This window comes from Hakea prostrata, chromosome 7, assembly GCF_041222555.1.
Source record: "Hakea prostrata isolate BN-2017 chromosome 7, UWA_Hpros_2, whole genome shotgun sequence".
Taxonomy (NCBI): domain Eukaryota; kingdom Viridiplantae; phylum Streptophyta; class Magnoliopsida; order Proteales; family Proteaceae; genus Hakea; species Hakea prostrata.
Window position 1 is genome coordinate 46,292,530 of NC_142606.1, and position 26,372 is coordinate 46,318,901.

Here is a 26,372-nt window from a genome sequence, read left to right on the forward strand (position 1 = left end):
TTAGCAAACTACAACAAATGCATTATTTATACTCTAATTAGCTTAAATCCAGGATCCCACCCCAAAATACTCTCTAAAACCTGTCGAAACTTGATGTCGAAACTTGTACGGAAAAGTCCTTGGTTTCCTCAAAATTTTCCAAGTTTCCACCTAAGTTTCCCATTTTCACCCGGTCGAAACTTGAGTTTCCCTCGAATTTTTTACCATGGTTATGGGTATTGAAGTATTTTCCCTAGATTTAGGTTTGCCCAGGAAATCCAGAAAATAGGAAGGCTGAATCGGGAGGTTTAGGGTATCCTAAGGCTCTAAAAACCTTCTGTAATTGGTGATTCAGATCTGGAAATTCAAATAAAAGCCAAATCAGGTCTTGTAAAGGGTTCGGCTAGTGTTACAGAAGGGAAGCAACCTTGCTGTCCTGCAATTTCAGATCAGTAGATGTTGATGTTCTGCAGGTTCAGAACTATTAGGTAAGGTAAGAGGTGTGAACTGGTTCGGATTTCAGGGTTTTAAAATTCCGCAGCACTTCCCACGAGAAGATAAGCTGAGTTTGTTAGACTAAGGAAACTGAGCTTGATTGGAAAATTGAAGGTAGGGTTAGGGGTAGAAGGGAATTGCGATCCTAGTGTGGGTAAAAGGGAGGATAAGGGAATGGGAAAAGGGAGGGTAAGGGTGCATTTGGTAACGGGCTAAGGAATAGTTTTTAGCGTTCTATCGTTCTCATAATGCCAAAAAATGACCAAAAAGCATTTGGTAAAATGAGTCGTTTTGTCGTTTTTAGGAAATGAACTGGTCCAATTTTCATGTCTGAGAAGGCTTTTTGCAAAACAACCTTGATTTGTATCGTCGTTCTCAAAAACAGAAGGCACATTTCAAAATTAGGCACAAAGGGGACGGTCCTCCCAAATTTCTTTCACACAACTTTGAACTCCTTACCTTCATACAAATAAAAATAAAAATAAAAATAAAAATAAAAATAAAAATAAAAATAAAAATAAAAGAAATCTTTTCCCTCCAAGGCCTGTTCCCCCCTTTCTCTCTACAGAACAAGATGTTATTTCTTTGTCTGGTGTTGATACTGCCTATTTACTTCGTCTTATTGAGCTCCAGTGAGTGTGAACCAGTCCTTTGTGAATTTCTGTTCTTTTTAGAAAATAAAAGAGATTTCGCCATTTCCGTTGGTAACTGTGGGTGGATAACCAGAGATTTCTGGGTAGATCTTGGTCTTTCACAACTTTTACATGCTGAATTGGGTTTCCATAGATTTGTCTAATTACTCTGTTCTAGTTTCTGTAATTCTCAGATTCGTAGTTGACATGTTTATGGCTTTGTTTTAGACACTCAGATTTCTATATTGTGTATCCTTGTGTAATTGGTTACATGCAAATTTCCCAATTCCCCTTTTGATTTTTCTCCACTGCATTATTTATCTTGTTAAGCATGTTTATTTTGTAACTGTTCTCTGGGGTATTTTCCAATTTTCCCATCAGATTGCATTTCTGCAATGGTGTAATATGGAGGGGTCCTTGGGTTACCTATCTGGAGTTAGTTTTTTTATTTTCGTTCTTTCCTAATGGTCTTTTTGATGAAGAACCTTCCTGGAGAGGGAGCCTTTCTGTTTTCTGTTTTCGTCTTCAACAGTTATTTCACTTTCACTTTTTTTTTTTTTTGGGGGGGGGGGGGGGGGGTTAAAGTATCAATTATTGTCATGAATTATTCTTAAGAATAGAACTTACCAAATGCCAATTTGTTCCACAGTCGTTTTCAAACGTTCTCAACACAGATCTTACCAAATGGTCAAAACTGTGCTCAGACAACCGTTCTTTGATGAGATGCTAGAAACCGGTTCTTGGAAGAACTCTGTTCTCAGATAAGGCCATTACCAAACACATACTAAGGGTTTACTTAGGGAAGAGATATGTCGTATCGCAGGGAAGGAGAAGGGGGTGGGAGAAGCCTACAGTTGCAGGGATAGGGTGGGGGAGGGGCTTAACAGGATTGTTGGGGGTGGGGGGTGGGGTAGGGGAGAGGCTAGGGGTGTAGTGGGGCCTACGGGTGCTGCTGGATTGATGTGGCAGCAGGGGCAGGGGGTTGGGGAAGGTTGCACAGGACAAAGGAAGGTGGGGAGGATCTTTAGATGGACTTGGGATGCTGTGTTTGCTTGAGGCCAAGGTTTAAAGTATCGGTATCGAGTATCGTATCAATCAGGTGATTTTAAGAGATGTATTGTCCTGTATTGAGTATTGTATCGCTCTGGCTAATGTATTTTAACGTAGTTCAATAGACAAACGTATCGAGTTGTATTGTATCGCTTGGGTCAAATATGTATTAAGTATCGGCTAGTATCGTATGGTATCGTGGGATACTTTAAACCTTGCTTGAGGCTGCTGGATTGAAGAAGAAGATGCAAAAACTTGAACAATTTTACTCAACCAAGGCCTATGCAACTAGGAGACCCTGAACACAATCAACTTTATTAATCATTTGTTGAAGTAATGGGCTGTTTTACTGTTCACGTGAACAGTAACGTGAACAATATTATGCCTTGATGCTTCCTTCCTTTTTTAGATATGCTACTCTACTTTCTATTTCTAGTGTAGGAATCTTGCTACACAAGTTTTGGGAGTTTCTAAAAAGCATAGTTTCTATTTTTTGATAGTTACTAATTTTAGAACTTCCCTTTTTTTGTACTTTTTATTTTGGGCAGATTTTGGTGTGCAGCCACTCAATGCTGTATCGTACTGGCAGATTTTGGTGTGCAGCCACTCAATGCTGTATCGTACTGTTAGATCAGGTTTTTCATATAAATTGATCTTCCTACTTATTACCTTACCTTTACACATTCCAGAACTTGGATTAAATCCAGATTTGCTTCCTACCTGCATTACCTCTTCTTCTTTATTTTATTTTATTTTATTTTATTTTTATTTTATTTTTAAATTTTTTTTCAATAACATTCTACTTCAAGTTTTGGAAGGCTAATTTGAGTGATATCTGCTTTAGTTTAATGTCTTCAATTATAAGTGACTCAACCATGAGTACAGCTGAATCTAAAGGACCTCAAGGAGATCATGTCAATGTTCATATTACTTCCATCAAACTAATAGGTAGTTCTAAATATTTGCTTTGGTCACAAGTGGTAGAGTTTACATACTTGCAAAAGGTAAGCTTAAGTTTATTGAAGGTGAACCTCTTGTTGAGACTGACAAGTCTTATGCTAGTTGGATCCAAGACGATGCTATCATCAAAATTTGAATGTTGAATAGTATGGAACCTGATATTGCAACCAACATTATGTTCCATAAGCCTGCAAAGGGAATATGTGATGATTTGCAAGAGATCTATTCCCAAACTAAAAATATGACTCGAATTTTTAGTATTTATGAAAAACTCTTTCAATTTCAGCAAGCTGACAAGCCTCTGTAGGACTATTACAACTCTTTCAAAGGAATGATGGAGGAGTTGAATGTATTTCAACCTCTCACCACAGATATAGAGAAGCTCAAGGCCCAACGGAATGAATTTTTTGTACCAAGTTTCTTTTAGGGTTGAACCTTGAACTGAAATTTGTCAAAGGACATCTTCTTGCTGTTGAGCATGTGCCCAACCTTAGTGAAGCATATTCCAGACTTCAATGTATTTCCTTACCTGAAGGAAGTTCTCTAGAAAAAAGTTCTAAAGGAGAAAATTCAGCCTTTACTACCTTTCGTCGAAGGGGACGTGGTTGTGGAGGAATTAATAGATTTTTCGGAGGTCGTGGTATTCAATCCTCTGACAAGACATTACAATTATGTACTCATTGCGGTAAAACATGGCACTTAGTGGAAGTTTGTTGGGTCAAACATGGAAAGCCAGAGTGTGCCGTTTTCGATGGTGGTATTGATACTATAGCAAACATCGATAGTGGTTTTGTACATTTTTCAAGAGGCTTGTCTAAAACTCTAAAAGATGATGTTTGCCAAATCCTTCGCCGATTGCAAAATTTTGAGACCGGCGCTTCCACATCCCCAAGTACTTCTACTACAACACTTTCTCATACATGTAACACAACACTTCTCACTTCTACTCCTACCCCTTGGATCATTGACTCATGGCCCCCCTCTCACATGATTGGTAAGTCTTCGCTTTGTAACTCTTTTTCTAAATCTTCTACTAATAATTTTGTTGTCATAGTTAATGGGACTTCCACACCTATTCTAGGCCTTAGAAGTGTTTTTCCTACAGCTTCTCTTACTTTGTCATCTGTACTTCATGTTGCAAACTTTCCATTTAATTTATCATCTGTTAGTCAGTTAACTAAAGCATTAAACTACTCTGTGACCTTTACTCTGTGTTTTCCAGGACCTTCACATGAGGAAGACAATTGGTGGAGGGTGTGAAAGGAACAGACTTTACTATCTGGACTATGCTGCCCCTGTTGTGGCTCTCTTTGACGATGGTGTAGATGCTCTCCAGTGGCACTGTCATTTACGCCATCTGTCTTTAGTTAGATTAAATCTTTTATTTCCTTCTTTTAAGCTAGTGTCTAGATTAAATTGCGAAGCGTGTGAGTTAGGGAAGCATCATCGTGCCACATTTTCTGCACTCGGTCCCTTATAGTGAGTCTTTGTTTTCTTTTGTTCATTCTGATATTTGGGGTCCTTTCAGAGTTAGAAATAGACATGGTTTTCGATATTTTGTCACTTTTGTGGACGCTTTCTCTCGTCTTACATGGTTGTATCTTTTAAAGAATCAAGCATAATTCTTGAACTAAAAATTTTATTCATGAAATTTGGACTCCATTTTCTCTTTGTATTAAAATTTTTTGGATTGATAATGCTTTAGAATATATACAACAAGCATCCGTGAAGTATTCCGTCCGACGATTCTTCTTTTACAAGATTAGCAATCACTCTCTTCCTTTTAGTTCTACTTTCTCTATTGCTTCTATCCACTGTAGAGACTTTGAAGGAGGTCTAAATCTTCTGTAATGGCCTATTCTTCCAATCTCTTAGTTCTAGAGTGAATGAGATATATACCCTCTGTGATTCTTTTGGAATGATTCATCAAACCAGTTGCTCATTCACTCTCCAACAAAATGGAGTAGCTGAATGCAAAAATCTTTGCCTCTTGAAGGTTGCGCAAGCTCTTATGATTTAGATGAATGTTCCCAAGAATTACTGGTGTGATGCTGTTTTGACTGCTAGTCATTTAATTAACTGAATGCCTTTGACTTAACTTTTTGAAAAATCAGAAAAATCTCATTTTTTAGTTGTTTTTCCAAATTGAGAACCGTTCTTAGTTTCATCCAAAATTTTTGTTTGTGTTTGTTTTGTTCATCTACCACATCCTTTAGATAAACTTTCCCGCCATTCTGTCAATGTATTTTTCTTGGGTACGTACGTACTCAAAAAGGTTTTCGTTGTGATGATCCTGTTCATTGTAAACAATTTGTAAGGGCGGATGTGACTTTTTTTGAATATGCACCTTGTTACTCTAGTCCACCTATATTTGTACTTTATGCTCTGACATTGCTTGCCCGGTTTCCAATTTTGTATCTATTTCTCATCTACCTCCTCACATTCGCTGCCTTGCACTTTCTCTATCTTCTATTCATATTCCAACCCATCATACCGAGGTCCTTGAAGGCCCTGGTTGGAAGGCCGCCATGGATGTGAAAATGGTTGCTTTACAATCTCGTAATACATGGTCCTTGGTAGACCTGCCTCCTGGAAATATGTGGTCCGCTATTGGTGGGTGTATACTTGTTAAGTTTCATTCGATTGTACGGTTGAAAGGTTAAAAGCCCGCTTGGTGGCTAAGGGCTATATTCAAACATATTGGTGTGGACTATTTTGAAACTTTTTCTCCTGTGAGTAAACTTAATTTTGTTCGTGTTTTGATTTCTTTAGCTGTGAATTATGATTGGCCTTTATTTCAGCTTGACATAAAAAATGCCTTCTTATATAATGATCTTCGTGAAGAAGTTATTATGGCAAACTTCCAGGGGAGGACAATGTTTGTGTTTGCAAACTTCATAAAGCAATTTATAGCCTTAAATAGTCTCCATGAGCTTGGTTTGAGAAATTTAGTAAGACTGTGGAGTCCGTTGGATTTGTTCAGTGTTATTTTGATCACTCTATCTTTGTTAGACGACAAAGTGGTTGTGTTGTCATTATGACAGTTTATGTTGATGATATTATTCTTTCAGACAATAACGTTGAAGCCATTCATATAGTCAAGGCATACCTACATAAGTGTTTCCAAACCAAAGACTTGGGTGATCTACATTATTTCTTAGGGATTGACGAAGTCCGCAGTAAACAGGGAGTTAGTTTGTCCCAAAGAAAATATGTCTTATATCTTTTGACTGAGATTGACATGCTTGCTTCTAAGACTAGCGACATTCCCATGGACCCTCAGTTAAAGTTAGGACGAGATGATGGTGATTTGTTGGATGATGTCCATTGTTACAGGAATCTTATTAGGAAACTTATTTACCTTAGTGTTACTCGTCCTGATATATCTTATTCTGTTGGTATGTTGAGTCAGGTTATGTAGCCTCCTAGGAAGGCTCATTGGGATGCAACAATGCGAGTTCTTCGATATCTCAAGAGTGCGCCTAGGAAAGGGCTCATCTATCGACCACATCAAAGTATGGTCTTGGTTGCCTTTTCTGATGTGGATTGGGCTGGATCCGTCATTGATTGCCGGTCTACTACATGTTATTGTACCTTCTTTGGTGGAAATCTTGTGAGTTGGAGGAGTAAGAAACAATCCATTATTGCCCGGTTTAGTACTGAAGCTGAGTATAGGGCCATGGCCCACATTGCTGCTGAATTAATGTGGCTTTGTTCCTTATTAGAAGAGATGGGGTTCACAGTTTCTGTTCCTATAAAAATGTTTTGTACAATTAGGTTGCCATTTACATTGCTAGTAATCCAGTGTTCCATGAGAGGACGAAGCATATAGAGGTTGATTGTTATTTTGTGCGTGACGCAGTCAAAAAGAACTTATAGAGCCTCCCTTTGTTAGCTCTACTAATCAGCTTGCTGATCTCTTCACTAAAGCTCTATTTCAACCCAATATTCAGTCTATTTGTTGCAAGCTGGGCATGGGAGACTTGTATGCTCCAGCTTGAGGGGGAGTGTTGAAGTAATGGGCTGTTTTATGGTTCACTTGAACAGTAATGTGAATTGTATTATGCCTTGATGCTTGCTTCCTGTTTTAGATATGCTACTCTACTTTCTATTTCTAGCGTAGGAATCTTGCTACACAAGTTTTGGGAGTTTCTAGAAAGCATAGTTTCTATATTCTGCTAGTTACTAATTTCAGAACTTTCCCTTTTCTGTACTTTCTATTTTGGACAGATTTTAGGAGTTAGAATACTAGAAAATTCTGTCCATGAGTTGTACTTTTTATTTCTTTTTTAGAGGATAAGTTTCTTGTCTCTCAAGTTGTATGAATTCTATAAATAAAGGAAGCTTGCAATTCTAGTTTTACTTTAGCTAGAATCGCAAGGCTTCTTTTGTGGTTCTCTCATCTCTTTTCTTTTCTCAAAGTTCAAACACTGTTTTGGTTTTTTAAAGCTTGATTTCTAACATCATCAATCTCAAAGACTACGTAGACTACTTGGCTATTTACAGCCTTTTGAACGGAACTGGACCCAAATTGGGAATCCTTAATTGATAAGGATCCAACTACTAACCTAACACCTTTGATTGGAATCTAAATAATTAACGACTTGGACTCTAGGTGAGGGTCCCTTATAGATTAGGATCCCACCTCATTACATGGACTTATGGAATTGGATTTTACTAAAAAGACAAATCAAAACAAACACCTCAAAGATAAGAACCCTTTTGGATAAAGAGTCTTATCTTATCCACAACTTTGACCAAGTAAAACACAACTTTAGAAATTAAAATGGACTATAATTCTCAAACGACTAACCCAAATGTTTAAGATGGCTAAGTGATATCGAATCTGAATAGAAACAAACAATGGGACCAGTTGGACTAGTTCAAATCCGCTCAACTGGTCTACTGATGTCAACCAGACCTAGAGCCACTCCAGAGGTTGAAACTGGCCTAGAGTGGCAACCCAGAACCCTACTGCCCTAGAGGAAAATTCGTATAAGGGCATTTTGGTAATTTTTGGTCTGTTGTAGTTAAGTTCAATTAGGGTTAGTTGAGTTCAGGGTGTTAGTAGGTTTCTATCTCTACTTTTATTTCGGTATTTGGCTTAGTTTTAGTCAAGTTATGACAGCTCTAGTTCGGTTCGGAGTCCTGCACAAATGGGGATTTCTCTATTGGTAGTCCTAGTTCTACTGGGAGACTAGCCTACTCATGTTTGGTGATTTGAATCATCGGATGAGTTAAGTTAGAATCCTTGATAGAATTAGAGACCTAAGTGATATAGGAATCCTAGTTTTATTTACTTTGTGGTGTTGAGTCCTATTATGATTGATTGAATAAATAATAGCTTGAAGTAGAATTGTTGGAGTTGCACAATTTCAAAGGAGGAAGCCTGTGGCTGCTTGTGATTTTTGGTTTGCTGAAGTTCTTCAACCTTCCCCCCCCAACAAGTACCGAGATCCCCCACCCCCACCCCTGCCCCAACCCTCCTTTCTCTCCCCCCCCCCAGTGCACCTTCTCCTTTCCCTTCCCCTAGCCGGTGGCAACCCCTCTCCCCTCCCCTAACCCAGTTTCCTAATCCTGGTCCCCTACCCCATTGCAGCCTTCATTACCCCCCTCGCCTAGTCTGCAGTGTGAAATCCAGCCCAAACCTAGCCAGGACACCCTATTTGTTTTCGGATAAAGAAAGGCTTGTTTAATGTTAGACCTTGAAGTTGGACCTTGATTTCAATATTATTACCTTTGAAAGCCTTAGGAAGTCTTGTCCGACCTTTCCCTTAAGGTAGATCCATGTCCCGAAGTGAAAGTAGATGTCCTTGTGGGCCCTCTTTATGGAAGACTTGGTGTTTGACCTGAAACCCATGGACATTGACGATGATGCCCCTTACTTGAGTACATTGTCGGTGTTTAGTGAGAATCTGCGCATCGAAGAGGGGTGAATTAGTTGAAGTACCTAATGAACTCCCGTGCTCGATCCAAAGGTATTTCCTGAAACTAGACTTCTTGATTGACTTGTAGGAGAAAACCCCACTCAATTTGACCTCGTATAGCCCTCCGAATCCCTGTCTGAAGTTGCTGAACTATGTCTGGCCAATCCTGCCTGCGCAGCGAAGAGTGGTGAATTATTTGAAGTACCTATTGAACTCACGTGCTCGATCCGAAGGTATTTCCTGAAACTAGACTTCTTGCTAGGTCTGCTTATATGTTAGTAATCATTCCTAATCTATTGCTTATCATTCTCTTGATTGAATCCCTGATTTCCCTTACAATTGCATTTGATTTCATTATGAAACATGATGTTTAGCATATAGAACATAGGGTTTCAAATTGGGGGTTTTCAATTGGGTCATTGGATTATGATAATACTTGCTAGGTAGTGTTCTTATACTATTATTAATCATCCCTCCAAGTTTCGGATCGATCCGAGCCCCAGAAGACCGATTTCGGACCAAATCACCAAAATCCACCTTGCAGCCTCGAAGCTTGTTTGGTTGATGCTCTTTGGTCGATCCCATCAACCAAGGAGCATCAACCAAGTAGATGCTGAACTGTGTTCTTCTCCGTTTTGATCCGTTCGACCTCTGATTTTCTTGATTTCTTTTTTAATCTTTCATTTATGTTTGTCTAGGGTCTTAATATCATCTTTGGATCATTCTTTTTAGATTATTGGATTATCATCATCGCGATTTAAGGTAAGGACGGTTATTACCATAATTACATGGATTATGTGAATTATGCCTCTATGTTGGAAACTTGGTATATTCACATTAATTGTTGTATTTCTAACATTATATAACTGCTGTATATACTTTAAGACAGTAGTACGATGTTATATATCACTTTGGTTATCATGATTATGTATTCTTGTTAATTACATATGTGATTGATCATGCTATATTATATCTCGTTTTATATGATGAAATATCATTTATGTATGATGTGATGGAATTGATAATGTGATTGAATAGGTATGATTTGGGATTGGGGAATGTCCTATTAACATTTCTGTTTTTGGACATCAAAGGGAATAGTATGAAATGTTCTCCGAAGATGTCCATCGACGCTTTCCCGAATTATTGGATGACATATATAGGGCTTGTCTAGTGGTGTTTGGCTAGGATGTCCCTGTCGTATTAGACCCGAATCGGAAGGGTATTGAGACCGAACAACCCGTGGTAGGGTATGGTTTGATGGGCACTCAAGACCGGTAACCAACCCGTGAGAAGACATAAACCATACTACGGATACCCGAAATGGGCCATTTATTGGTAGGGTTGCAAATAGCTAGACTTGGGCTCACGGGTGCTCGAAGATCGGTGGGTCATATCTGTGAGAGGACGTGAGAGCTTCCCATCTACTATTTGTGGATGACCAATAGGGTTGGTGAGTCCGGTGGGTAATATCCGTGACTCTAGTGTGAAGGATACCAGAAAGGATCCCGGGATGGGAGGAATTGATGTATCTGGATCTGACATGATATGACTAAGTAGACGACTTGCATTGGGCTAGGCTTTACCTTGACATGCGCCAATACTTAGACCAAATGGTGATGTGAGAGAGCGGTGATCGAAACCCTAGTCAAGGATTGTCCGAGAGGGATGCAGGACTCAATTCCCCCCGGTGTTAGAGTGATTGAGACTTACCCAAAGAAGTATGGTGCTATGACTTAAAGCATGTTTACCAATAGAGACCAGCATACATAGAGTTAGATTCATATATGCATCGTATGTCTCATATCACAATGCATCATGCTATGCTAGGCATCATGTGATTTAAGTTATTGTGGAATAACTTGCCTTGCTGAGTTCTGAACTCACTCCTTTTTGCAACATATTTTGTTAGACTTTTCTGCAGGTACTTCTACTGTTGACAATGACGGTCAACACTCTGAAGTCCAAGTTGGTGACTCATACCACACTGGTTATGATGAACACGTTGATAAAGACTAGCAGTCCGAGATTGAGACTTATCTGGAGCAGTTCGGTTTTGCACTCGTGTGCTAGGGATGGAGATATCGTCTCATTCTCTTTTTGACCTTTTATTCGATTCGTTGAGACCATAGTTTAGTTTGTTCCCTTGCTACTTTGGGAACCGGTTGTAACCCTTATTTTTAGTCGATCTACCTTCCGCTATTATTATAGGATGGGTTTCCCCCTTCTTTCCGCTTCTTGACTATGTATTTGATTGGTATCTTTTCCGCACTCTGACGTTCTTTTGTGATCCTTCTGAGGTCCTTTATTGACTTTTATTATTAAAGTAATTGAATACAAAGATTTGTTCTTGCTTTTGATTATGTTATTGTGCTAAGTGGCTATGATCGTTCCTAAACTTGATCGGCGGGACCTTGAATCACTCCCCCGGGTGGTCCAGATAGTGTACCCCTTGGTGGATTTAGGGTGGGATGTGACATGTAGTAGCCTTACCTCTCTTCCTCTAATCCTAGTTTTTCGTTCCCCCTTCTCTCCCCCAAATTCTGACCCCATTAGAGCCCCCTTTCCTCCTTTTTTCCTTCTTTTCCTACCTTTTGGCAGCATAGTTTCCCCAAATTACTAAACCTTAGATCTCACTAGCCACCTCTCCAAATCCCACCCCCTTTAGGATTCATCACCCCTCCCCTCTCCTCACCTTCGACCCAGCCTTAGCCCTCTTCTCTTCACCTACGACCTAAATTTCAAAAACTCTTTTTCTTCTCCAAACGCTTGAAACCCTAGTCTCCTCTCATCTAGATATTTCAAACCCTCCTCCCAAATTCCCTACCCTTTCCCCATGCACTAAATCCCAATTGAGAACTTGGCTACCACAAGAAACCCTACTTTTCCCATACCTAGACTTGAATTATAAAATATGGAAATAAAATTGCAGCAAGATTTAAGTTTGAACTTCAATAAACCCAGCCATCTTGACCCTGGCCGAACCTTGTTCTTCCCTATCCTAAACCCTATTTCATTCAATAACAGCCCTATACTATAACCACAGGGTTGTAGCATCCTGATTTTTACTGCTGGTTCACTTGAACTGGTCCTAAAGTCTGGCCCTCGATTTGAGGGTCACATCATCTTTCTAGAGTGGCCAAAAAGAGGCCAAAACACTGCTCATATGAACAGTAACATGAATGGTATGACAGCTCCTTTTGGGGCCCCTACTAAAATTTTTTTGGGCCAAATACTGGATGACTTGAAGATCTTGATGACTGAAGACGTCGGAAGTATGAAAATACGTTATTCTCTAGTTTCTATTTCTCCTAGTTTCTAATTATATAACTGGAAAGTTTCTATTTTGATATTGCAGAGAATTATAAGCTAAATCACTCGGCAAACTGTAGTTTTTACTTTGGTAACAAAGAGTTCCTTCTTTTCAGGGCAAGCCTTTGCTTTATGATTGTTTTAGCTTTGCTTTGAGTTTTATCTCTTGTCCTTGCATGCGTGGTAAGAAGGGCTAGGGCTTTGCTGAGAAAGCTAAATCCCCTACGTCTAGGGCACCTTGTTGTCGAGTGCCAAATCCTAGGGCTGTAAGAGCCTTTCTAAATTCATCTATCCTTCTCCTCTTCTCTTGTTTACAATCTGCTTTTACCAAGGTTTGAAATTTTGCTGCAAGTTGCCATCTAGCCCTTTGGGAAGACTGGCAATTTTTTTTTTCTACCCCAAATTTCAATAGGTTGTTGGGGTTATTCTGGCCTTTCTGGTGTTTAGCACATTGCGGTTGTTATTTTTGCCCAAAACCTAACCCAAAGTGGTGTTTTTGATCGGCATATGCTTGGTTGTATGTGGGCAAAACTAGTAGTTTGGAACATGAGTTTTAACAAATGTAAATTTGGATATTATACAACACACTTATATTTTCATTGAAATGTAACAAAAAAGACAACTAAAATTCAATATACAACTGTCATGTAAAACTCAATAGTCAATAGTACATGGTGAAAACAATACAAATATATAACATAACAGACTAACAGTAGTCAATCGATGAATGAATTAAAAATTACAAATTTATAACACACATCAGACCTATTCTAACCTAATAATGGCTCCCATGGCGGGCTGGATCCATCCCTTGATTGAGGGAGCTCTGTGAATAGGGGACATACTGACCCTATGTCATGGTATGCCTATAGTGGTCCAAGTAGTTGCACACTGCCCTTCTGTCGGTAGCGTCATCCGCTTAAAATAACCAACCCATCTTATACAAATTGTTGTAAAGGTAATGACTCCTTTGGCGAGTGCTCAGAATGGGATAGTCATCATCTGCCCTCTTTGGGTATGCAATTGGTACCACTACTGTTATTGGTAGTCTGGCACCGTTACTGGTACATGTACTACTGGTGGCTTTAATGGATATCCAAAGATGCACTCTATAAATGATCTGCTTGATCCATCCCCATGTCCATATGCAGACATACCACTCGAATCAGCATATGAGCCACCATATGTCTCCTCATACTCACTCGAACTAGTAGATGAGTCAGCATATGCTCCATCGTACTCTCCCCCATATTGATATCCTTATCTAGGCCCACAAGCCTTGTATGGTGTAGAATCCGCACTCTCCTTGCCATCCAAACTCATTGATCCCATCTAGTTTGTCAAGGTAGCCATGTTAGTGTCCCTCTATCTTGGTGGGTGGAATTGGCCACATTGCCCTCTAGTGTCAGTACTCCTGGATGTGAAGCTCTTGCTCCTATGACGAGGTATGCCATCATGGTGCTCATCCTGGGTGGCATAATTGAATTTTGTGTCTCTCGGTGAATTTGATGGGGCTCGGTTGTGTTTCTGGTAGTGAACTGCAATATGCTATGAAGTCCACCCCCACAACCATCATCATCATCATCATCATCATCACCACCCTTAATATCATTACCACCACCATCATCAACCCTATGGTTGAGTTTGATTAGGAGCCAGCGTCTCATCCAGATCTTGCGCGTATGTGGAAAGCACAACATCATCGTCACTCGAGGCCATTGTCCAATCCTCATCAAGAATACCAGCTGCCTCCTTTGCATGTACTTGATCCTTGTCAGCCATGAATGCATTGACATCAACGCTTGCATCATGAGCATATCTCTGGGTCTGGCCTCCCCTCCCCTAGGTTGGTCCAATACTGCTCACCCTGTCCTTCACCCAATCAACGAGGGGTCTTCATCATTTGAGTCCACTTGGAGGATATCTGCGAGGTCAAGGTTCTCCTGCTTCCTGTCACTCTCCACCTAGCTTTTTAAATGCTCCACCTTCAGTCTTAGATTATAATGGACGAACATAAGATCATTCAGGCGTTCAGATCCTAATCAGTTCAGCCTCTTCGAGTAGATCAAGTTGAAGGTGCTCCAGTTCCATTTACATTTAGAGGCGGAGCAAGCCTGTGAGAGGACTTTGATCGCCACTCCTGCCATAGGGAACCCACCACTCAGCTGCATTATGGCAAAAACATTAAGTTAGTAGTTATTACTTAATAGATAACCTAATGATTTGTTAAAATGTAATAACTCTGTATGAGTTATTGATCTAACCAGAATTTGTGTTATCCCCTCCCTTCATAGCAGCATCTGATCCGAAGGACCTGAATCCATCCTTAAAAATCTTTATCTACAATCATTTGTAATGGTTAGCTAAATTCTTTCAAAATTCACATGCTAAGTCCTAAGTCCTAATTCCCTACTATCTCACCTCAATGTTACATAGGGATTGGAGTGTCGAGTCCAGTTTCAAGTTAGTAGCCACAACCATCATGGTCTCAATGAGCTCCGTCTTTAACCCCAACGGTTGCTGTACTGATATTCGGGGTTAAGGTAGTAGGCTGCCCAATTAAAAACTCATAGTTAGCTATAAGATTTTCATTAATATCGAATGAATGAATTACCAACAAATTGCATATTTGCTTACTAGCCTTATGCAGTGGATGTATAAGATGTGCAGTTCGTCGAGCATCAATGATGTCCATAAGGTGCTTGTAGCCAAGGAAGAAATTTCGACCGAAACAGGAATTTCGACCTTGCAAAAGGCCAAAATTTCGACGTTTCGGTCGAAATTTCGATCGAAACTGGACACTTTTTTTGAAAATGAGAACTTCAATTTCGGGCCTCATATGGACTCAAAATGATTTGAATTCTTGTATACTACCTATTTCAAGCATAATAAACACAATGGAACTAGTATTTTGTAAAAAACAAAACTATTGAAAATTTATCATTCAAGTATACTAACAAATGACTGGTTCCGACAAGTGCAAACTGTATTGCATACATGAATCAACAACATACATGAATTGTTTGGTAGAATGGTTACATATACAACAAGTCAACAAAATAAAATGACCGACTAGATCAAGTGATGGTGTCTCAAATATATAAAGCTAAAGCCTATATATCATATATACATAAAATAAAAATACATAATTTTAGAAAATAATTATTAAAATGAAAAAATGGTAGCAAATAAAAAACAGATAAGTTTAACAAAACACAATTATAGATCATAGTCCTAGGCTAAACATATATTAATTTCAAGGCAATACAAGATCATTTAAGGCATGAACAAAACAAAAATAAAAAAAAGGGGAAGTTTGGAACTGTTGGGTGTGGCTCATGCTTCACATTCTATTGTTGCTGGAGTTTCCTTTGTAGCTATTGTGGCTTAGGAGGTGTTTGGAGGCAAAAAATGAGCAAAAGTGGTTTTTGAAGGCAAAGGAGTAGTGAAAATGGGATAGAAATCAACAAAAATTAAGGAAAAACAAGTTGGAATGCTGATATGTCGAAATTTTGGTCGAAATGGTCGAAATTTCGGTCGAAATTTGATACTTTTCCGAAATAATTGAAATTTCGTTTCGTTTTTTAAAAATGCAGACATTTCGACCGAAATTTCGACAATTTCGGTCGAATTTTCTTCTATGCTTGTAGCCTCCTGGATTTGTGTGATGTAGGGTCTCCCTCATGGCCTTAAAGGCTCTGTATAGGTGGGGCATAGTGGGCCCCTTCATAAAGGAGTCCACCATATGTATGACTTTTATAATAGGCTCCATGGTCAGCACTATCATTGCTTGTCTCCATATCTCATGTGATAATACTATACCTGTGCTGTGTGCTCGGTTGGGATCTTGGATCCTATCCAATTAATCAAAGCCTAAGATGCAAACATGGATCTCAACCTTGTTCTCTCATCATCGATACTCTTCAAGGTGATGTAGTTCGTGTTGAACCTTGTGACATCAGGTCGCTCTAAGTCACCCCCACATGCCTGCTTCATCATCCGAAGAGTGTAGCCATGATTATATATAAAGTCCAGGACTCGTCTAGCCCTTGCCACTACACTCTCCACAATTTGGATCTTCTGAATGTCCTTCAGCATGAGGTCGATACAATTGGCTGCACAGGGTATCTAAAATAGGCTGTACTCCATAGAATGCAGCATCTTCTCACCGGCCTTTTCAAAATTGGAGCCGTTGTGTGTCATGATTTGTACCACATTCCTCTACCTCAGTTGCTCCACCACATCTTGAAGAAGTCCAAAGTTGCACCTGTGGTCTATCACCTCCGTGGATGCATCCATGGATCTAAAGAAGATGGTCTTATCGCAATACACCATAAAGTTGATGATGGAATTTTTGCGAGGCCATTCCATCCACAGACACAATGGTGATTCCATACATCCCCCAGAAGGGCCAAATCCTTGCAATATAAGTCTCTAACTCTTCCTTTTGCTTTGTGAGGTATTTGTTCATCACCTCATGAGGGGTGGGGCCATCGTAACCAAGACCTACCTTTACAATCGTGTCAACAATGAACTGATAATAGGGCCTTTGTGCTGTGTTGCTTCACCAAAACCACCCCATCTTGGGTTGGGTATAATTGAAACCCTAACTTCCTATTCCATCCCTTAACCTATTTTTCTCAGTTCGATATGCCCATGGGTAAGGGTGTCGATTCGGTACGGTAACGGTAATTCGGTACGGTATGGTACGGTATTGAATTTGAAAACCTCAAACCATAACCGTACCGTACCATATTTATACGGTACGGTATGAAAACGGTAATTTAAAAAACGGTACGGTATGAAAACGGTATAAAATCGGTATGGAAAAACGGCACGGTTCGGTATACGGTGCGGTTTTGTTACGGTATTATCTTGCTTCTCTGTTACCCTCTTCTTCTTGTTTTGTCACTTGTAATGGGTTTTTTATATGGGAACAGTTCTTGCTTTTTTTAAAGTCTAGATATGTGATGGTGGAAGAAGCCACATATGCTGATATGCAATTGCTAAAGCTGCTGAAATGCTTGAGCTCAGCAACATTGCCATGATCTACAAAAACCCATAAAAGAGCAATCATTAAATCTATCCATTATTTTCTGTCTTTGCTTGTCATCCAAGGGAGAGGGAATTATTCTCTCAAGACTTCCAATTCATTCACTAGATTTCTGTCTATTCCATTGCCCCTTCTGACTGAGTCTACTTCAGTTTACTTGACTACAGTCCATGTCCACGTTTTCAAACAGAATAAGAAAGGGTAGTAAATAATTAATTAGATCTATAACATTTGATTAGTTACTTACCTCAAGCATTATATAATATCACTCTCTATGCTCCCAACACTGGCAATGTTCTCTATCTTTGTGACTCTTGTCCTCTGATTCTTCAAAGTGAAGCGTGACTCTCTGAGATAAGTTTAAGGTTTAAACTTTAAAAGGGTTAATATCTTTACGGTATATGGTACGGTAAATGGTAATCGGTAATCGGTAAAACGGTACGGTAAACGGTATTTACCGACGGTATGACACTCTTTACCATAACCGTACCGTACCGAATTACCAAATTCGGTAACGGTAAAAACCGTACTAAATTTGGAAACGGTACGGTACGGTAAGGTTTAAACGGTTCGGTACGGTACGGTTTAACGGTTTTTTAACCAAATTGACACCCTTACCCATGGGTTACCAAAATTTGAAATAAACCTCCCAGGGTTGTTTAATTGAGAGGATCCTGAACACAGGCACAGAACTTGGGTTACATCATTGGGATTTCAAACTTAAGCTGGACAGCCTGGACTTGATTCAGAGAGTGAATGGAACCCAAAACCCCAAGCCTATCTTCTGTTTTTGTTGAGGTTCTCTATCAGGGTTGTATTGAATTTATATCTGAATGCATGGTCAAATAATTGATGATTTCATGATGTTTATCTATAACATAGTATTTCTTCTTGTAAATTTGGAAGAGGCGAAGAGCTCATCTTCTGTTTATGTTAGATTGCTAATGATAGTTGTTACGGATAAATAAAAGAGTGCACGTTATGATGTAACTGGCTCCATTTAGTTGATGTATATATGAGTGTGAATTACTGAGCATTCAGTAGGGTTCTCTGAAATTACCTTTTTTTTCTCAGTGAACTATTTAACTTTTCAATTGAATATTCATGTTCACATGCATAAACAAAGATTTTATCAAAAGAGTAAACAAGATTTTATCAAAAGAGATGGCTATGCAATAGATAAAAAGAGGCAACTGCCTCAAAAGAGAACAAACACTAAAACAAAACATCCTAAATACGAGAAAACCAACTGTAGACAAATATGGGAAAGCTGTATTCATTTTGCCTAGGCCTACTGAAGCATTATCCTTCACAATTCGCATCCTGCTTTGTGGTATTATATTGGTGGTTCACATGATGGAGTGCCAGGTGGCCTTCCTGTTGGTGCAACCTCAACTTAGAATGAGGAGGGATTGCTAGAAGTTACTAAGATGTCATTTCTAATTTAGATTTTTGTTTACTATTTTCTCAATTTTTTTTGGGTAATTGTTTTGATAATTTAGCTAAAACTTTCAGCTACTTTGCTTGCTTACTCTGGGCTAAAATTCTATGTTTTGCTGTAATGAGTATTTGTCACCTACCACATTCCTAGCCATGTACTGCCATGGGATAGGTAGTGACATGTATCACTTGACCAGGCATAATAAAGCTAAAAGGACCCAAGCAATATTATGATTACGAAAATTGTCAATTTATTTCTTTTCATTAGCCCATGTATTTCCATGTTTTGCTTGGTTTCTTGCATTAGTGTATGATTGATAAGATTGAGCGGTCTTGTCCTCAGTACATTATGTATGATAGTCCTTTATTTATGTTTTTAATTTTGGTGGGACAGGACATCGACAAACAGTTCAAGCTGGATTGAAAATAACATTAGCTTAGAGGAATTGCCATTTTCCATTTTAGAAGATTTGAGGAAAATTCATGAAGTTATACATAGAATTGGTAGCAGTTCAAGCAATGCCACTTTGGAGCTTCTCCTAGGCAGCTCTGCTGATGTATCTAGAAGGACCAGAAAGATGAAGTTTCTGCGGAATGCAATATTACTTTGTTTAACTGCTTTTCCGCGGAATCATATGATGGAAGAAGCTGCTCTTGCTGCTGAAGAACTGTTTATGACTAGAATGAACACTTGTACATGCCCCATTACTCCATCTCGGGCTTTAGCAAGGACCCTACTGAAAAATGATCGGCAGGTATGATTTATTTAAACATCGGCTATGATAACTGCATAAATTTCCTTCTATTGTGTGAACTAGATTGACATAACCCACTTTTAGCAGCCTTTTATATTTATTTAATTTTTGGGATAGATTGCAATTTTAGTTACAAAAACATACCATTGATACACAATGAAGAGGAGATTAGCTCCAGGGAGCAGTTGTGAGATTGAGAAGAGAAAGGGGGGGGGGTGTTCAGTGAAAGATTAGAAGACTCTGTACCTGCTTAATGCAGAGATACCTAATCTACAATTCTACGCATTATATGTGCATGTACCAGCTTGAGGGCATATATTTATATTAAAATGGGAATTTTATCTCAATCTAAAATTCTATAGCTTTAGGGGAAGTACAATTTCATACAATTGTTTCTTTGTCTATTATTTTATATTTATTTTTTGTTTTTTATTGTAGAATATCTAGTTTTATGTCTGAATACTCTATTCATTGTATAATTAAGGATTTGAGATGAAATCCTTCCAACAGCACTCTCTGCCACTCTCTTGCATTGGGAAAGGAATTAAGGTGCCATTAGACAGCAATCCAGTGAGTTACCACTTTGGAGGAACACTTTGGGAGTGGAATGGTGTTTGACAACTTTGGGAGTGGAATGGTGTTTCCATGTTTGACAACTCTGTATAATGATATTGTGTTTCCATAGACTGAAGTGGAACAAACTTTGCTTCAAGAACCAAAATTCAGAATTGTTTTTTTATTTCTATTCAAAAGAAAAGATTTGGAGAAACTCAACTTGGGACTTGGGAGACATTTTGTATTCTCTACTGGCACCCTCATTTCTTGCTGGCCTCCACTGTTCACCACCTTCACTCCTTTGGTCGCCATGGTTTGAGATCTCGCTGTTGAGGGCAGTCTTGCCGTTCAAAAAAACCAAGATCTCGCTCAAGTTGGCAAGATGTTAGTTGAGATTGTAATGAAACCAGAACCTGTACTGAAGATCAATCGAAGACAGGGAAGAGAGAAGACAAGAGAAAAAGAAAGAAGAAAATGAGAAAAAGAGATGGGAGAGAGGGACGACTCAAGCAAGCCTCTCCCCTGTAGTTCGCACTTTATTTATTACTAGTACAAGCTCAGGATTAGATCCCAATATCTTGATGGGATCTGTACTACTAATTTAGGATACTTAACAGAATAAAATTCCAATAAACATAAGATCTAGTCTAACTAAAAAGGGAAAGACAATATTCAACCAAATCAGCCGGCTTGACCACTTGAATTTATATTTTTCCATGATCCACTTTCCTAAGTCGATTTTATATGCTCCACGATCCACTTATTTGATTTTATATGCTGCATGATCCACTGTCCTTATTTGCAACATTGAAACATCAACACCAACCCTCAAGGCTGGAGAGTATTGATCACCAACTCTTAGCTTGCGACATCCTTCCACAAAGGCTGGACAAGGTAAGAACTTAGTAAACATATTCCCAACTTCTTCATCAGAAGCAACACAGGGTGTAGTAATGACTCCTCTCATAACTGCATTATGCATAAAATGAAAATCCACCTCAACGTGTTTGCTTCTCTCATGAAACACTGGATTACTAGCTATGTACAACATGGCCTGATTATCACAAGACATCTCAGCGGCTCTTCAACCTCAACGCCAACTTCCTTCTGAAACAATTTGACCCAAAACATCTCCGAGACTGTGGAAACCATAGCCCAATACTCTGCCTCAGCACTAGAACGAGCTTCTATAATCTGCTTCTTACTCCTCCAAGAGACCATATTCCCTCCCAGAAATGTACAATAGCCAGTGGTGGATCTCTAATCATCTCGTGATCTTGCTGCAGCATTTGAATTAGCACACAATTCAGATGCTTATTTCTTTCGTACACTAGTCCTCTTTCTGGAATCTTCTTCAAATACTGTAAGATCCAGATCACTTCATCCAATGTGGCTTTTTAGGTGGGTGCATAAACAAGCTGGCAACCTGATGTACATCAAACTCTATGGTTAGGGTTTCTAGGAGAGTCTCCCTATAATTTGGGATTCACCTAGAATCTTCCAGCATTTAAAGTAAAAATATTATGGAATGCCTATGGGTATCCGAGAAAGTTGTTGGAATCTCTTAAATAGGGGTCAATCCAAAATTATGTGCGATGGCTTTTGAAGAAAAAGGAAAAAGGTTAGGGTTTTCTCAAACCCAAGATGTGATCCTGTACTAGGTAGTAGGATAGCCAAAAAAATATTAGGGAAATTAAGAAAGGTAAAGGAACGGGGTTTGGATGGGTTTGGAAATGACTCTTGGGAAGTCTATGGGTGGATCTTTAAAGATCTTGGGCAATCTTGATTCTCTCTTTCTTTTCTTCTTCTTCTTTATTTTTATTTTCCCCTTATTTTCTTTCTGTTACTGTTACTGCAAGTCAGAGAGAGAATTGGGGTGGGTGCGATGAAGAGGAGAGGGAAAGAAGGGTCAGCAGGGTAGGGGAGTGGTGGGGGAGGGACCAGTAAGAGTCGTAGGGGCCTGGGAATGGGGTTTAGGGGTTGTCGGAGGTAGGGGGCTGCTGCCAGAGGTGTGACTGCAGCGGGTGGGGGAGTAAGGTTTTGCGCAGATGGGGGAGGGGCTGTAGAAGGGGATTGGTGGGTGTAGGGAGGGTAGGAAGGGGATGGGGGTCTACTGTACTTGTAAGCTTCTGTAGTTCTTGAAGAAGAAGATGGAGGCTTGAAGAAGATGCTGGAATTTGATAATGGCTTCTGGAACTTGAGATTGATTGCTGATTGTTGATGAAAAACTCTTCAATAATCCAACGTGGCCCTCCCAAGAGAACCATGCTTGTTAGGGAAAAACTCAGGCAATTTCCTAGTGGACAGCTTCAGGTTATGCTTAAATATACCCTGTGGCTTATGTTGTTGAACTGAAGAACTCTTCAAAAATCCGCTGTGGCCCTCCCAAGAGTACCATGCTGGTTAGGGCAACACTCAGGCAATTTCCTAATGGACAGCTGCAGGTTATGCTTAAATACACCCTGTGGCTTATGTTGTTGAACCAAATCAAATCCTCTGCTTAGTTTCCTTAACTATAACACAAGGCTTATGTCTGTAGGGTTTGTAGAATGCAGTTCAAAACCTTGCTGTAATTTATAATTCAGAACTGATTTCCAAGTTCAGGGTTAGGAGAGAAGCTAGAGTTTATGTCTCTAGGGTTTCTAGCGTTATAGGATTTAAGGATGATTTTGGGTTAATTGGGGTAGGATTAGGTTTTGGCCAGCAGGGTAGGGCTTGGAGAATTAGGGAGTTAAGTTTGATTCCGTGGAATACCAGTTTCAGATTTGATTCCCAAGCTAGGGTTTCTAAAATTAGGTTTCCATATGTGTCTAGGACTCTGGAGATGTTGGTTAGGGTTTGGAGTTGAAGTGGAAGGTAGGGATGGCCAGATGGGTGAGGAGGGTGTTATCCCAAAAGGATTTTGGGTTTGATGGATGGACTTATAAGGTTTAGGATTTTCAAGTTTTCTGGGTTATCCCAGGTTGATGCAAGGAAGAAGGTGAAAAGAGGAAGAGGGAAAAGGTAGTGCAAGGGCAGGGGATGGTATGGGAGGACGGGTTAGGGGTTTGGGAATATCTGTAGTTGTAGAAGCTATTCCTTGAAGATTTGCAGACGTTTAGAAGCTTTAATGGCTGCTGCAGGCTTAGGGAAGTTTAGAAGCTTTAATGGCTGCTGCAGGCTTAGGGAAGGGGAAACATAATCTGAAATTGCTGAAAAATAAGAAAACTCCAACCCAGGTTGTGTGCTCTCCCCTATGACTCCAAGTCTTCCCTCAATGGTCTTCTTATTCATTCATCAAAACTAATTTGTTACATGGTGTGAGGGGCTATTTATAGCCTTGTTTCATTTAAAGGAACTAAGACTCAACAAACGTAACCTACTTGGACTTAAGGAATTCTATTTATATTAGAATTCCCTTGTACAATTATATTTGACTTCTAAACTAGGAAAAGGACTCTTAAGTAAGAGTTCTTCAACAAATACAACTTGCAAAATAGGATCCCTACTTAGACAAGGAGACTAACTGATTGACCACCTGAAAAACAAAGAGTATATCTATTACACCACCCAGCCAGTACCCTATCTGGCATACCCGAGTGTGTGATCCACAGCCCCAAAGATTAGTATCGAGGAAATCAACCTCCCACATTTACAATAATATAATCGAGAACACGATTAAATCAAAGTTTACTATATTAATGAAGAGATCAAGATAAGATTCAAGAGAACAACAATATAATCAGAGTGCGAAAAATGATACCAATAAAATAAATCAAATTTAGAGTGTAGCAGAAAAATGACTTTATAGTAGCAGCAGAAAAGTAGATCAAAAGTAAAAGAAAGATTACAATCGGTTCCCAAAATGAAAGGGAAAGAAAAGAAGTAAACAAAATCTAAACTAAGGTCTCTTCGAATCTATAAATAACGTATCCATAAGTAAAAGAGATTATGTCCCATCGTTGGCACACAAGCGCTAGAGTCGGACTAATCCTGATAAGCTTCAGTCTAGTGCTGGAAGTCTTCACCGTCATAGTCACCGTAGCCAGTATCTTGAGTGCCATATGAGTCATCAATTTGGTTTTCATAGTATTGACCATCATAATTATCAATACCTGCAGATAAGTCTAACAAAGATGTTGCAAAAAGGAGTGAGTTCAAAAGAACTCAGCTAGGCAGTTCATTCCACAATAACATAATAACACATGATAACAAATCATACAGAATGCAATATGATATGAAACAGACAATGCAGATATGATTCTAACTCTATGTATGCTGGTCTCTATTGGCAGACATGCTTTAAGTTATAACACCATACTCCTCTGGGTAGGGTCTCAAATCACTCTCCCTCAACCATCTCGGTATCTTGGGTTCTCCGGTTGGTAATGTGTCCTAAAACCTTCTCGGACAACCTTGGCTGGGGTTTAAGTCAACACTCTCATGCCACCATTTGGTCTGAGTATTGGCACATGTCAAGGTTAAGCCAAATGCAAGTCTTCTACTTAGTTATATCGACTTAGAGCCAGATACTTCCATTCCTTGCCTCTTGCGATCCTTTCCGGTATCCTTCTCACTAGACTCAGCGTATCCTATGGCTACAACCAACTCGGACTACGGACTCATCAACCCTATTTGTCGTCCACAAATAGCAAACAGGAAGCTCTCATGTCCTCTCATGGGTTGGTTACCGGTCTCGAGCGCCCATGAGCTCAAGCTTATTATTACTGCAACCCTACCAATGAATGACCCCTCACAATGTGATTTATGTCCTCTCACGGTTTGGTTACCGGTCTTGAGTGCCATAAACCCCCATTGCTTCCACGGGTTGCTTGGTCTCAATACCCTTCCGATCGGGTTTGATATAACATGGACATCCTAGCCAAACACTTCTAGACATGCTTTAGGTATGTCAACCAGTAACCAGGGAAAGCGCCAAGGGGCACCATAGGAATGCGTCCCATACCACCTCCGTTGGTGTCCAATGACAGAAACGCCAAAAGGGCATTCCCCATTCTTCAATCACAACCTAAGCAATCACATTCCCAAATTAGTCGTTCACAAGCACAACTGATAATACAAAACATAGGTAAATAATTATTCATACATGACTAAAATATTAATTGTATCACAAGAACAAGTATTACTGTAGTTGAGAAACTACAACAATAATATAATTATAAGAAAACTAATATGAAAGTAGTATGATCATGTAATCCAATCAATTACAAGTAAACATGTATATTAGGTTATTAGGGATCAACGTCCTTACCTTAAACAACTTCGAAGAAAATTCCGGAGGAACAAGGAGAATAGGTCCAAGGCTAGCAAATAAACCCTAAACAAGCATAGATCGATCATTAGGAACAAGCCCTAGAAGATTAGAAGTCAAACGGATCAAATCGGACGAAGAAAACAACTACTGTCAGCTTGGGCAGATTGCTTGGTGGATCGGCCCAAGAGACCAATCAATCGACCAAGTGAACAGTACGGGGCAGAAAACCCTAAATCGGTCATAACTTCTTTGTTTGACGTCCGATTACTCCGAAATTCGAACGGGAGTTCCCCAAAAACATACTAAGACTATCTATGAAGGTCTAAGCATCAAACATGGTCAAAAAGGATTTCAATAGGATACCCTTTTTTGAAGATTACCAGAAAATTTCCCTTCAAAATCAAGCAATCACAGATTCTTAAGGTAAAAGAGGGAAAAGGGTTTCACCCAAAATTTATGGGGATAGAAGGAAAGGTTGTAACATTGGTGTGAGACCTTTCTTACAAACATAAAGATAGGTAGAAAATTAAGGAGAGGGTAACTCATGATCTCAGGTAAGATTTGAGACATAGAACATTACCACATGGCTTCAAGAACATAGAGTGAATGGGGGGGGGGGATTCACTCTAAGACTATGAAGATCAGAGAAGAGGCCATTGCAATAGTGTAATACCTTCCTCATAATCAAACAATCAGAAGAAAATAGAAGAGAGAGTAGATCAAAGAGGAAACAGATCGATTACTAACCTTTGTAAAAGATGATTCGATGAAGAAACTCAAACGGATGCTGGGGATTCTTCTTGGCTTCGAAGAGGAAGTTTTAGGTTTTTTTCCCCATGTTCTTCAGAGGCTTTAGAATTGATAATGAGTGAAAAACACGGAGTCCCCTTTAAATAGAACAATAAAACCCTAAAAAAATCGGAGTTTTACACAATTGACCCTGCTATCACAGTTGGTCGA

At 39.4% G+C, this 26,372-nt stretch overlaps 1 protein-coding gene across 4 annotated transcripts in view; it reads left to right on the forward strand.

Annotated features, from left to right (window-relative positions):
* Positions 1 to 26,372, forward strand: part of LOC149011265 (uncharacterized) — a 120,996-nt gene that overhangs the window by 35,516 nt on the left and 59,108 nt on the right. For all 4 annotated transcript variants that reach the window (XR_016174394.1, XR_016174395.1, XM_089161181.1 and 1 more), the window contains exon 5: positions 19,243 to 19,603. Coding sequence is in view for 2 of the 4 variants with exons in the window: in XM_089161181.1 (XP_089017307.1) it covers positions 19,243 to 19,603 (361 nt within the window). In the remaining 2 variants the exon portion in view is untranslated. The remainder of the gene's footprint in view (positions 1 to 19,242; positions 19,604 to 26,372) is intronic.